General features: G+C 38.8%; 3 protein-coding genes across 3 annotated transcripts; all 3 read right to left on the minus strand.

The window, feature by feature from the left end:
- Positions 1-736: 736 nt before the first annotated feature.
- Positions 737-3,078, minus strand: LOC131662568 (protein EMBRYO DEFECTIVE 514-like). Its single transcript, XM_058932382.1, has 2 exons — positions 2,551-3,078; positions 737-1,216 (listed from the first exon to the last, which is right to left on the minus strand). The coding sequence occupies exons 1-2, from the start codon at positions 2,941-2,943 to the stop codon at positions 890-892; spliced, it is 720 nt and encodes a 239-aa protein (XP_058788365.1). The 5' UTR covers positions 2,944-3,078; the 3' UTR covers positions 737-889.
- A 5,867-nt stretch (positions 3,079-8,945) lies between these two features.
- Positions 8,946-9,929, minus strand: LOC131659332 (uncharacterized). Its single transcript, XM_058928540.1, has 3 exons — positions 9,683-9,929; positions 9,335-9,628; positions 8,946-9,118 (listed from the first exon to the last, which is right to left on the minus strand). Exons 1-3 carry the CDS (start codon positions 9,927-9,929, stop codon positions 8,946-8,948), a joined length of 714 nt encoding a protein of 237 aa, XP_058784523.1.
- A 162-nt stretch (positions 9,930-10,091) lies between these two features.
- On the minus strand, positions 10,092-10,983 carry LOC131659333 (uncharacterized). Its single transcript, XM_058928541.1, has 2 exons — positions 10,478-10,983; positions 10,092-10,377 (listed from the first exon to the last, which is right to left on the minus strand). Exons 1-2 carry the CDS (start codon positions 10,981-10,983, stop codon positions 10,092-10,094), a joined length of 792 nt encoding a protein of 263 aa, XP_058784524.1.
- Between the last annotated feature and the right edge of the window lie 4,070 nt (positions 10,984-15,053).

The following is a 15,053-nucleotide window of genomic DNA, read 5'->3' on the forward strand; positions in this document are numbered from 1 at the left end:
ATTCTAACCAATTTCTTTTAAATTTTCCTAAATATTTCACAACTCATTTATACTATTTTTTTTCTTTTTAATAGAAAATATAGGTTCAGCCAGGCCTCGTTTCAGGGATCAACACTATTATATGGGACCCTAAACAAGCGCAAACCTTATTAGCATTAGACTAATCTGTCGTTCTTTCTCTGAAAGTTTAATTCGACACTCAACACGTTAACTAACTAATTCAACTTGTTAAATAATGAAGCAAATCTAAACAAAGCAATGCTCAGCTCATTCGTTTCATGAACTCGCTAGATTAATATTATATCCAGAAACACTAGGTGAATAAAACTAGGACTTGGATTTGATGCTGTATGCAAACAAAACAGTTCCACTATTTTTTGTTGTTGTCTTTGGATCTTTTTATTATGGCAGATTTATAACTTAAGGAGGCATTTCAAACTCCAAATTCATTTCCCTAAAACTATTAACTAGCATGTTGAATGGATCAATTGCTGTGAAACAATAGTTCATTTCAAACTCAGCCATGAACCGAATCATTTCATATCAAGTCTAGACTAAGCCACTGTTTGGATGGGCAACCAGCAAATAATTCAGAACTTCGACGCAGCTACTAGATTCAAGCAAATATATTAGAGTAGATTCAAGTGAACATGTGTTGGCACTGTGTACTCAAACACATTATAAACCATTTCAGTTTGTTCGATTACCAACCCTTTTCAAAATCAGAGTCATGGTGTAGATCAGAATTTTCTCAAAATATATAAATAACCATAATACCAAAATCATAATTATCAAGTAATTAGCAAAAAACAAGAAATACACCAGCCAAGTGTACATAAACATACTTTAGATATCAAAATAAAATACTGACCACAGGTAACTATCGTAATCAATATCTCCCCCTTCCTCCTCTTCCACGACCACCACGACCACCTCCTCTTCCACCCCTTCCTCTGCCACCATTTCCTCCACCACCACCAGACCTCTTGTTACCCTCGGATTTCAATTGCATCCCTTCTGGCAAGGGACTTATGTGATCCACGCACTTACGGAAGCTGAAATCATCAGCAGTGTCATCTTCCCTGATGAGGAAATAGCACCTACTATTATAGCGAGGGTGTTCGCGAACTTGGAAAGCACAAACCCCTGCACCAATCTTTTTTTCAGATTCTGCATGCCCATTCTTGAGCAATTCCAGCAACATTGTGTGCTCATACTACAATACAGAAACAAGCCAATGTGGATTCAGTAAGAAGAAAATTAGAGTTGCAACTACTGAAAAATCACCATAAATCACAGAAAACAGAGAACAACAGTAAAATAAAAAATGTATCATATCCAATCAAGGCTTTAAATTGCAGTTTGTTACAGCCACGGCATCTATGTTTTAAGTGCTAAAACTGCAAGATCGGCATTTATATGTAACTTTGCAGAAGATCAATGAACATGGTATAACCGAAATAATCATTGTAATTATAAACATTGTAATTATAAACACTGAGTAGGTAAAACATCTTGCAGCATTAGACAACAAGTTTTCTTTTCACACAGTTCAACATTTCAACACCATCACGTGATAAAATAAGCAGTGAAATTGAGTTATCAACATCATTGTCGCTATACCATGCCACATGTTGGAAGAACTTACAGGGAATTCCAAAACACATTCAATGACAACTAATTTTAATGCAGTTAAGAAAACCTTTGCAAGGAAAATTCCATCGTAGATAGTGATAAATAGCACATGTTCTACTTGCAAAAAGAAGGCAAAACACATATTGAACATGTAAGCTGAACATTAAACTTTGAAGTTCAAGTTCTACATTAGAAAAACTCAAAGTACAAAGCAAACAGACTCAATAGTGCTAAATTTAGGGCAGAGCATCAAATTTTGAAGCTACGCATTCGAAAAAATCTACCTAAAGAGCAAACATTAGAAGATTTTATCTCTCTGCACTAAATTAGAGCTATAGTTGAAGATTCTCAATTCCCATATAGCAGTTAAGATTGCATCTGTAAAGGCTGATCATGCATTTAGAGATGCCAGTGCTCTTGATCATGGTTTTAAATTGTGGTCCACAACCGCAATTGAGACAGCAATATTGCTGATGTGGTGGTTGTTGATATGGTGGTTCTCCGCAACCGCATCGGATTGCAGTTACATTGCAGTTACGGTGTGATTTAAAATCATGCATCCGACCTCACACAACTCCGTCCATGTTTCTTCAAATATTTTCATCATAACTCAAAATTTGATAACCCAAAAACTCAATTTACATCTGATATAATGAAAAATATTAACATAAAGTGTTTTTCAATGGTGTATTTCAAAACATCTCAAAATCAAAATTCACCATGCTCATCGCAGCAACTACAATGGCCGCAGTGGCAACGCCAGCAGCCGCAAATTAAAACCATGATGTTGATAGCTCTTCTGGAACAACAGCTCTAAGCCACTTCTATTACTTTAGGTTGAAATTTTCATATAAATTATATTAGTCAAACAAAACTTTCAGAAATTGTAAAATAGAGAAGGAATTGAAGAAATACCTTGTTAACATTAAGATTATGAGGCCAAGCATTAAGAAATTTGTGGAAGTAATGAAACATTTCCAGGGAAGAACCAAAGGTCTTGGGTCCCAATTTCACAGCTACAGATACTTCCTTTACTTCCTCGTCTTCTTTTTTCTCTAACTTCTCCAACCTTTGTTCTTCTACTGACTTTTCTTCGTCCACTTTAGCCTTCTTCGACACGATATCATCTTCTTTGGGTTCCTCTTCTTCCCTCGGTCGTTTATCCTTGGAATCAGCAGGGTTTTCAACCTCCATGTCCACAGTAGCGGCAACAGTGTTGGTTGTATCGGCGGCGGGGGCGTCGGTGTTGTTGGTATCGACGACGGCAGTGGCAGTGTCAACGACTTGTGGAGCGGTTTCTTCTGCCATTAGGGTTTTGAGGGAAATTTTAAAACCCTAGATTGTGATTGTTGGGATTGAAAGACAAAGTGCGGTGAAGCAGTTACTCTTTGCAGTTTAAATATAATAAAGGAATTAGGGTATGCGCTCGATGATTTAAATACAACTCCATTCCTCCTTCCTTTTCATACATTTATAGATATTTTTTGTTTTATAAAATCCTGTCCGATAATTATTTAAGGTATTATAAAAAATAATAATAACGGTAAAAATAAAAATAACTTTGTTTTATTAAGGCCAACGGCCAAGAATATATTTATAACAATATAAAATATGATTTTGTTGTAGCCTATTTTCTTTCCTATTTTACCCTTAATTTATTATAAATGTAACATCTCACACATATATGTCTAAAATAATATGTATGTAATGCTAATAATGATACATCTCACACATATATGTCTCATACAGTACATAGTACATAAGCCGAATGTATCGTGGCCAAAATAATACAACACAAAAGCTAGTACAATGTCTCAAAATACGAGTACAAAACAAGCACAATAATAAGATAAGAGGTAAGACGTCCATCTACATCATCAACACTAATCCATCTTGCCTTTACCTTGATCTTGCTGCGAACCACCTGAAAAATAAGAATTGGAATGGGATGAGATTACTAAATCTCAGTGAGTCCTCCTATCCTATGAGTCCACTCGGGTCTACAAGGTACATGCTATATCGAATCCACCATTGATTCGGGGTTAATCCTCACTTCCGGTACAGGCACGGAGCAAACATATGACTTGTTCACCTTAGGACTCGTTGTGTCACAAATACACAAAGTATACAAACAAGTATGCAAAACCCGCACCCATGTACGGGGAATCCAGAAGCACGTTAACGCCAGTTTACTTAGGTTGCGGAACACACCCTTGGTGAGTAACCAAGTGCATATTGTCAAAGAGGCTCGCACAAGACCATCGCTAGATGAGGCAGATACATCCTACATTGAATCACATCCGTGACGAGTCATCCGAACTAAATTGGGAACAGAGTGACATTGCCTACAAAGCGTCACAACCCCGTCATCATCCATACGCAATATGGGTTCCGCAAGTGCGAAGACGCCTAATTGACTACACAAGCCCATCCGGGTAGGAGCCTAGTGGTGTAGCCTATATGGCACCACTAGAGGTGAGTTATCCGGGTGATATTGCCTATGTAGCATCACCACTCTACCATACCAAGAACGCCAAGTGTATTCCACAAGTGAGAAAACGCCATTAAGACTCTCACAAGTACACTTGCAATGATAGCTCAAATGTGTTCTATCGTACCAAGAACGCTCGATGTATTCCGTAAGTGAGACACGCCTCATAGACCCTCACAAGTACATCCGCAATGGTACATCCGATAATAGCCTTTACGGCACGCGACTTACCACCTAGTATTGGCCCACTTCGATTCTAGCATACACCACACGCCAAGCGTTAAATCACACAATACATCCAATCCCGAGTGTTTAACCGAAACAATGGGAAGCAATATCTATCATGATTCATCACATGCAATTGTGTCTCCTCATGCCTAACCAGACATCCACATAAATCGAGTTATCATCAATTCTCATGTTATGCATACACATTCATATAATAGGAATCATAAGTCCACATGTCATAATTTACCGTACACACGGTCAACAGATGTATAATAATAGTCGGAGAGGAGCCTGGTTCAGATTAGAAACCAAAATTGCACTCGGGGGAAAGAAGAATAAAATTCTGCACAGCACCGTCCACTTAGCAGACTGCTAGCGGGCTTTCTAATGGCGGAGCTCAAACGTTCTTCCGCTTAGTGGCTTGTGTCCGCTTAGCGGACTCGCGATTTTCTAGAATCACAAACAGCATCCGCTAAGCGACCTGAGTCCGCTTAGCAGAGTAGCGATTTCTCAGAAAAATGCAGAACGCACCAGTTCTGCCAAGGGTGATCCAAACCCTCCCATTTCGCCAAAATGTGACGATTAACAACATATATAGCCAGATTATAACATATATGAACAATATTGATCATCACAAACATGTTATTCAACAAGGATTTATGGATTAAGCTCAAAACCCTTAGCCCCTAATTTCTCCCAAACACTAAACCCCAAGTATCTAACTATGGACTCACCTAGATGAAGAGGATGAAGCTGGAAATGAGATAATTGGGACGAAAATCAGAGATTGGAGATGGTTCTTGGTGCATGCAAGTGAAGATGGTAATGGCTTCTTCTCCTCTTCCTCTCTTTCCACATTTTCCCTTCTTCTTCTACTCTCTTCACCAAATTCTGCTTGACCAAGGGAAAATGAGGAAACCAAACAAGCCCTTATTCTTATTTAAGTGAGGAAATGACCAAACTACCCTCATTGTTACTAATTGGCATAATTAATATAATGAACCTATTAGCAAGAATATGTATTATATTTGTCCATTACTCATATCAATTTAATTTAAAATTAGTAATTGGACAATTTATAATATCGGGTATTACATTCTCCCCCCCTTAAATAGAATTCGTCCTCGAACTCAAACTTACCAGAACAAGTGGGGATAGGATTCCCGCATCTCTAACTCGAGCTCCCACGTAGCTTCCTCAGGACGCGTCTCATCCCACAACACTTTCACGAGAGGTATCTCCTTGTTCCTTAGAGACTTGCTAGCATGTTCCAAGATAAGGCAAGGTTGTGGATCAAAGGAAAGATTTGGTTCCACGGTAACAGAATCCGGTAGGATAGGATGGAAAGCATCAGGCACAAATCTTCGGAGCTGGGATACATGGAACACATCATGTAGTTCGGATAGTGAAGGTGGCAATGCCAATTGATAGGCCACTTCGCCTATCCGACTCACAATTTGATAAGGTCCCACGTATCCTGGACTAAGCTTACGCGTCTTGAAGGGTCCTCCCAATCTCAATCTCGGGGTGACTTTCAAATACACGTGGTCTCCAACTTCAAATTCCAAAGGCCTCCTTCGCTTGTCCGCATAATTCTTCTGTCGATCCTGGGCTTTCTTAAGATTATCCTGAATCACTTTGACCTTCTCAGTGGTTTCTTGTATAATCTCTGGTCCAAGAATACTTTTCTCCCCTACTTTGGCCCAACATACGGGAGATCGACACTTCCTCCCATATAGAGCCTCATAGGGAGCCATACCTAAACTAGCATTGTAACTGTTATTATACGCGAACTCCACCAAAGGTAAATGATCCTTCCAACTCCCACCTGAAGGATAGAAAAACACTTAGAAAGGGGGGGTTTGAATAAGTGTAGTCTTAAAAACTTGAACGATAAAAATAAATTGCACAGTTATTTTTATCCTGGTTCGTTGTTAACTAAACTACTCCAGTCCACCCCCACGGAGTGATTTACCTCACCTGAGGATTTAATCCACTAATCGCAACAGATTACAATGGTTTTCCACTTAGTCCGCGATTAAGTCTTCTAGAGTATCCTGATCACAACCTGATCACTCGAGGAACAAATGCTTAGACACAAGCTAAGACTTTCTTAGAGTATCCTGACCACCACGTGATCACTCTAATTACAACTGCTTAGACACAAGCTAAGACTTCCTAGAGTATCCTGATCAACACTTGATCACTCTAGTTACTTACAAATTAATGTAATCAAATAAGAGTTTTACAATGCTTCTTAAAAGCTATAATCACAACCGTGATATTTCTCTTAACGTTTAAGCTTAATCTCACTAATATATTACAACAGCAATGTAGTGAGCTTTGATGAAGATGAAGTTTCTGAGCTTTTAGTTGAACAGCGTTTCAGCAAGTTAATATTCACAGAATTTGGTTCAGAGTTGTTAACCTTGCTTTTCATCAGAACTTCATATTTATAGGCGTTTGAGAAGATGACAGTTGAGCGCATTTAATGCTTTGCGTGTTCCGTACAGCATTGCATTTAATGTTTCAACGCTTTTGTCAACTACCTCGAGCCTTGTTCACGCTGTGTCTACTGACGTTGCCTTTAATAGCTTCCAACGTTCCTTTTGTCAGTCAGCGTAGCCTGCCACTTGTACTTTCTTCTGATCTGATGCTTATGAATAAAATATTTGAATATCATCAGAGTTAAACAGCTTGGTGCATAGCATCTTCTTGTCTTCTGACCTTGAAGTGCTTCTGAGCGTGATACCATGAGAACTTCAGTGCTTCTACTTCTGATCTCAAGTTCTTCTGATGCTTCCATAGACCCATGTTCTGATTCTGCCTTGACCATCTTCTGATGTCTTGCCAGACCATGTTCTGATGTTGCATGCTGAACCTTCTGAGACAAAGCTTCTGAGCGCTGATTTGTGCATACTCTTTATATATTTCCTGAAATGGAAATTGCAATGTATTAGAGTACCACATTATCTCACACAAAATTCATATCCTTGTTATCATCAAAACTAAGAATATTGATCAGAACAAATCTTGTTCTAACACCACCTTCTTCCAGAATGCAAGCTCTCAACATATCTTCAATCGTCTGGATTGTCCTCTCCGTCTGTCCGTCAGATTGAGGATGATTAGAGGTACTCATATCCATTCTAGTCCCTAATTCCTTATGGAACATTTTCCAAAATCTCGAAGGGAACTTTGGATCTCGATCAGACACTATACTGGATGGCACACCATGCAACCGCACAATCTCCGCTATGAAAAGTCTTGCAAGATGAATCACCTTGTGAGTCGTCTTTACAGGTTAAAAGCGAGCAGACTTAGTCAACCTGTCTATTATCACCCATATGGAGTCGTATCCACCTCGGGCACGAGGTAATCCCACAATGAAATCCATAGAGATAGAATCCCATTTCCATACCGGTATCTCCAGAGGTTGCAACATCCCTCCTGGCCTCTAATATTCAATCTTAACCTGTTGACAGATAGAACACAACGTCACGTATTCTGCAATTTCTTTCTTCATTCCTAGCCACCAAAAGTTCTTCTTCAAATCTTGATACATTTTGGTCGAACCGGGATGAATAGAAAATTTACTCTTGTGTGCTTCGTCAAGGATTATACGCTTTAACTCATGATCATTTGGTACACAAACTCTCTGTTGAAACAAAAGAATTCCATCCGCTGCTCTACAAAAATCAGGAAGGTTCTCGTCCGCTTGCAACTTTGCATCACACCCCTGAGCTAACCGGATCTTCTCCCGAAGCTCGTTTAAAATGCTTAAATTGCTAAGCAGAACACCGTTGGGTGTCCATTCGAACTGAAGGTTAAGGTTTCGAAACTTCTCTAATAAACCATGTTCTAACATCATTAACTCTGCAACCCGAAATTCCTTCCTACTTAAGGCATCTTCTACTTTATTAGCCTTCCCTGGATGGTATTTCAGTTCAAAGTCATAATCCTTAAGATACTCCATCCATCTTCTATGTCGCATGTTCAACTCCTTCTGATAAAAAAGGTATCTTAGGCTCTTATGATCACTGAACATCTCAAAGTGGACTCCATACAAGTAATGTCGCCACACTTTAAGCGCAAAGACTATTGCAGTAAGCTCAAGATCATGGGTAGGATAATTCTCTTCATGAGATCTCAACTGTCGAGATGCATAAGCCATGACTTGACCGTCTTGCATCAACACTCCGCCTAAACCTTTCTTAGACGCATTACAAAACACTTAGTACGATCGGTTTGGATCCGGAATCACCAATACCGGTGCAGAAGTCAACTTCTCCTTAAGCTTCTAGAAAATTTGCTCACACTCAGAGTCCCATTCAAAAGTAATTTCCTTTCGGGTAAGCTTCGTCAACGGTAAGGCCAATTTAGCAAATCCCATGATAAACCTCCAATAATAACCTGCCAGACCTAGGAAGCTTCTGACTTCTGTCACGATCTTCGGTCGATCCCAATTCACCACTGCTTCTACCTTAGAAGGATCCACTTCCACGCCTCCCCCAGAGATGACGTGACCAAGGAAACTCACTTCGGATATCCAAAACTCACACTTACTGAACTTTGCATACAATTTTTTCTCTCAAAGAGTAGACAACATGATCCGCAAATTCTCTTTATGCTCTTCGGGAGAACGAGAATACACCAAGATGTCGTCAATGAAGATCACCACAAACTGATCCAGATACGGTTGGAATATTCGATTCATGTAGTCCATGAAAACAGCCAGAGAATTAGTCACACCAAAAGGCGTAACTAAAAACTCGTAATGACCATACCGAGTTTTGAATGCAGTCTTGGGCACGTCTGAGCTCTTTACCCGAATCTGATGATACCCCGACCTAAGATCAATCTTCGAGAACACACTGGCTCCTTTCAATTGATCTAGGAGGTTGTCAATTCGTGGTAAGGGATATTTGTTCTTTATGGTAACCTTGTTCAGTTGACGGTAATCGATGCACAAACGCATACATCCGTCCTTCTTCTTCACCAAAAGAATAGGAGCTCCCCATGGAGAAACACTGGGCTGAATGAAATGCTTAGCTAGGAGTTCTTCTAACTGACTCTTCAATTCTTTGAGTTCGATAGGAGACATTAGATATGGAGTTATAGAGATAGGGGCAGTACCAAGAACGAGGTCAATCATGAATTCCGCTTCTCTTTTTGAAGGAAGAGAAGTGATGTCCTCAGGGAATACATCAGGAAATTCGCACACTACTGGAATCTCAGAAAATTCCACCCTTACAGAAGGTTCCTTGGAAAGAACTAAAAGAAAGGATCTTTCTTGAGAAAAGAGATAATTAACCATGCTGACTGTACCTTCAATCAACTTGGTAATTGCATCATCGGAGGTAGTCTCTTCTGCAGGAATGAATATAGCCTTCTCCTTGCAGCCAATATACACTGAATTAGGAGATAACCAATCCATTCCAAGAATGACATCGATTCTCTTGAGAGGTAAGCTAATCAGATCGATCGGAAAATCACGACCATTAAAAGATATAAAACAATCCTTGCAAACTAGCCGAGCTTCCATAGAATCATCTGTAGCCGAGGAAATGACCATAGGATTATGTAGAGGAGTTGCTTCCAACCCAAGTCGGTGAACACACTCTTTAGAGATAAAAGAATGCGTAGCCCCACAATCAACTAAAACACACAAAGGTTGGTTGTTTACGTAACACGTACCCGCAATGAGATTGTTGTTTCCCTTTGCTTTCCTTGCATCCTAGGTATACACACGACCCGTGGTCTTCTCAGGAGCTTTCTTCTTTGGACAATGCCTAGCCATGTGGCCCATTTCACCACACTCATAGCAAGCAGCTCCAAAAGGCCTAAAATTCCCACGATGTCTTTTCTTACACTTATCACACTGAGGAGGTAGAGATGACTGGTCACCATGATCCTGCTTCTTCTTTGTCGGAGAGTTGCGGGACTTTAGATACTGTCCTGATCTTCCTTGCTCTCTAAAACTTGCCCTATTCTGACTTCTCTCTTCTTGAACCCTCTTCAATCTGTTTTCAGCAACATAACATTGCCTCAAACACTCAGCATAAGTAGTGAACTCTCTATGATACACTATGAGCAATGTCCGCCCTTAGTCCCATCATGAACTGATCAATCTTCCATAGTTCATCAGGAGCATAGGCAGCCTGTCGGGAGTAATCAGCCAGGTCTTCAAACTTATCATCATACTCCGAAACTGACATGTTGCCTTGCTTGAAGTTCTGAAATTCTCTTTCTTTCTGAGTCCGTACACTGTTAGGGAAGTACTTCTCCAGAAATGCTGTTTTGAAGTGTTGCCAGTCCATAGGAATCCCTTGGGTAGTGAAGATGGTAGACGCCGTCTTCCACCACCTAGCAGCAGGTTCTGTCATCTTCTGAGTTGCAAAGATGACCTTCTCCTCTTCAGTACATTGGATGGCCTGAAACACTCTCTCCATTACAGCCAACCAATCATGAGCCAATACCAAATCTAGACCACCACAAATTCTGGAGGATTCATTCTGAAGAAAGCACGAAAATCTGGTCCAGTTGCAACTGGTGGAACGGGAACTGGAGCAGGAGGTTGTTACCTGTGCATACTTTGCATCATCTGCATCATCATCTGATTCTACCATTGCATCTGTTGCATTATCTGCTGCCAAGGTATACCTGCATTTCCCACTTCTTGCCCGGGCTCCACATTCCTTGTTCTGGGCCTTCCGGGACCTCTGTGTTGCTCAGCCATTTTTTCTGTCTGTCCTACACATGGAATTCAGTTGATCAAGTTCAATGCCATAGTAAGACATACGGAATAATGTCGATTTACACATATGAGGCAGGATTGTACTGCTTTATGATGTGTCGAGCAATGCCAAGAATCGACCTGCTCTGATACCAACTGTAACATCCCAGACATATATGTCTAGAATAATATGTATGTAATGCTAATAATGGTACATAAAACATCATCATATGATACATGAAAGTATATAGCAGCGGAACATAAGGTACTTCGTATTGTACATAGTACATAAGCCGAATGTATCAGGGCCAAAATAATACCACACAAAAGCTAGTACAATGTCTCAAAATACGAGTAAAAAACAAGCACGATAATAAGATAAGAGGTAAGACGTCCATCTACATCGTCAGCACTAATCCATCTTGCCTTTACCTTGATCATGCTGCGAACCACCTGAAAAATAAGATTTGGAATGGGATGATATTACTAAATCTCAGTGAGTCCTCCTATCCTATGAGTCCACTCGGGTCTACAAGGTACATGCTATACCGAATCCACCATTGACTTGTCCACCTTAGGACTCGTCGTGTATCAAATACACAAAGTATACAAACAAGTATGCAAAACCCGCACCCATGTACGGGGAATCCAGAAGCACGTTAACGCCAGTTGTAATACGGTGAACTGACTTTATTTGAAATGTCGCGGTTAAGCAAGAGTCGTCACCGACTTTTATTTTATCCAAATTATCAGAAAGGCTAAAAGAACAGGAAAAACCTTTTAAATAAAAACTGAGTTCGGGGGGTAATTTATGCAAAGGGAAGGTGTAAGGCACCCTTTGCATCCATGGTTATCCATGGGCTCTTAATTGCTTTGCTCTTTTGAAAGAAATGTAGAAGAAGAGAATACGGACTTTAGCTCGTAAATGAGCGTAGTCATATTGATGGTTTATGAAAAAAGTGTAGAAAAAGATTTTTTAGAGCAAGGCAATTAGGAGCAATTACCTGGTTAGATGAAAAACGTTTTTTAGCCTTTCAGGGTGAAAGGGTCTATCCATACCAAAAGAGGGGCCGGAACGCTTTCGTTTGGATGTTTACGGGTCATCGAATTATCGTTCGCCATAAGACTGTCCCATGCCATAGAGGGGCAGGTAGTCTAAGGGGAAAGATCAGAATAGCCTTCTTCGTTAGGCAACCAGAGGATACCTCAACACTTCGTAGGCAACTTCCGAGGGACGAGATCATATTTAGCGTATCGAAGGCAGCATCATTAGGGACTTATGATCTTTGCATTAGTCAAGGCAACATGGCTGAGGTATCCTCGTATTCGAGGGACAAGACTATTCTACAAAAAATACAAGGCAACAGGCAACAAGAGGGGTGCCATAAAAGGTGCGTGGGTGCAACAATCATGTGATTAATTCAGAAATTATCTTATAATTAGTTATTCTGAGTTCAATTCAAAGTTATCACTCCCTAGGATTACTAACCACATCAATTAATATGGGGAAGGGGAAAAAGAAACCAGCGGATCAATAATGCAATAGGTCTAAACAAGTAATAATTATAAAAGGGTAAATCAGGGTTTTAGGGTTACCGACTATTGAGCTTTGGCGGTTGGCTAACCCTGAAAAATTGGAAAAGGAAAAGTAAACACGAAGGGGTGAGTGTATTATCAATTCAATGACAATTAAGGCTAAACCTAATTTGATAAAAGAGGGCAAAATAAATACTTAAACATAAAATAAGACTTAGCTTTTGATTTGATCTGATATGGTTCGTAGTCGGAGGTAGCCTCGAGGTTAACCCTGAAAAATGGGCAAAAATAGGCAAGGTACGTGAGTGCAAAAGAGTCCATTGACTTTCGAGGTTTTAACCCTAATAACAATCTTATAATGCAAATAAATATTTAAATGATAAAAATAAAAAAGGATAAAGTCGGGACTTAGCTTCGTAAGAGGCGTGGCACGTTGTCGGAAGATGTTTAATAATAATCCTGAAAAGAAAAGCACAAAGAAATATTTTTAGTGTACAGTTAATTCTTGCAAATATTAAATCGAGTGAAAATTGAATAAAAATCGGACTTAATTAATTATTGGTCTCTGACCTAATTAATTAAATTGATTAAAAATAATTTATTCATTAAAAACAATTTAAACAATTTTTAACTATCTTTTAAAGTAATTAAAATAAAATCAAAAAAATTGAGACTTTAAAACAAAATAATTATTTTGATAAAAAAATTATTTAAAGTTTTTTAGAAGAAAAAAAGAAATTTTGTATAATATATATATATATATATATATATATATATATATATATATATATATATATAAAATAAATAAACAAAACAAAAGAATTGCATAATTATAACTAAAAAAATTTGGAAAAACTTAGCTCTGATCCAGTGTGATGAGGCGCATGGTGACCATGGTAGACTGCCAGCTTGCGTACGTTGGATCTGAGGAGAAGAAGATCTGAAGGTTAGAACCAAGAGGGTGCATCATACGCGCGTAGACAAGGACACACCAGATCCATCTGAAACAAAAAGGGATGCGCGCCTTTTTTCTTTTGAAACCGGCCAATAGGAAGCTGCCACGCTTCATCTTCTTCCTCAGACCCTCACTTTTAACAGCGCTTTTCACAAAAGCGCTAAAAAACAATGCCCTTTAACACCTGCAAAATAACGAATAGGCCCAAACATGCACATAAATTTTTTGCGAGGGTTTCAGTATGTTCGTATGACTCTCACAAACCTGATTATGGCCTTAATTTGGTAAAAAAGAACCTGTATCAAAAAGCCCTAAAAAAGCTTCGAAACCCTAGTTATGGCATCTTGCTAATAACAACACCATAACTCAATTAAACATCCAGAATCGACAATTATATGATGCTAAGCACGAATACATGAGTTAAATGCTTTGATGATTCATGAATAAAGAAAATCGAACAATTTTAAAAGTGCTCAAACCGTGAGTTATGGAAGACGATTCTTGATGTTCAGAGTCTCGAATTCGATTGGAAGAGCTTCCTTGTGATCCCTGGAATGTATTGCAATCAACAAAAGCACTTGAATCGATCTGCAATTAGGAATTGGAACTTGGATTTTTCTTGAGTTTTGAAATTCGGGTTTAGGGTTCTTGGGCTCAGAATTTCGTAACCCTGTGATCTGAGAGTGTTATGTTTATATATTGGAAGGAATTAGGGTGAATCTTTGGCCTTGAATCTTAAGAAATCTTTGAATTCCAATCTTTGCAAATTGATTGAAAATATGGTTCCTAATATTTCTATTTTTTATCAATTTTAGTCCAATCTCCTTAAATTTCTTTTGCAACGAATTTTTATTGATTATTGGAGTGAATGTGGATTGGATTTGATTCAAAACCAATTTTCTTTCAAATCTTTTGATTTTCTTTAATTTTATTGAATAAAAATTCCTATAAAATTAATTAAAACCAAATAAATTCGTGAAAAATGATTTATGGGCTCCCAATATCATAAGGAAAGAGTTTGGATCTTAAAAATATGGGCACATTTGCAAAGAAACTTATTTTAAGGCCTTTTGCTTCATATTCTTTCTTCCAAAATTAGTCAACTTTGACAAGGCATATCTCCCTCAATATTTAGGGTATGGATGAGTTCTAGGACTTTTTGGAAACCTTGAAGAGTCCTCTAACCAGTGTTTTTGGTCTCATTTCAAAATAATTTTCCATGCTCCTTGTGTGTCCTTTTAAAAAAAATGACTTTTGGTTAACTTTTGAAAAGGACCTATGATGTTTTGGTCCATATCTCCCAAATGAAGCATTTTTAGCCTTGGCTTGTGAGACACAAAATTGTAGAGAATCAAATTTCCTTCGAAATAAGCTTTGGATAGAAAATTTATGATGTTCCATGTAGGAGTTATGGCTGGTCAAAGTTGAGTTGACTTTCTCCTATGAAAACCCTAATTTAGAAACTTTTGGAA

This window comes from Vicia villosa, linkage group LG3 (assembly GCF_029867415.1).
Source record: "Vicia villosa cultivar HV-30 ecotype Madison, WI linkage group LG3, Vvil1.0, whole genome shotgun sequence".
NCBI lineage: Eukaryota > Viridiplantae > Streptophyta > Magnoliopsida > Fabales > Fabaceae > Vicia > Vicia villosa.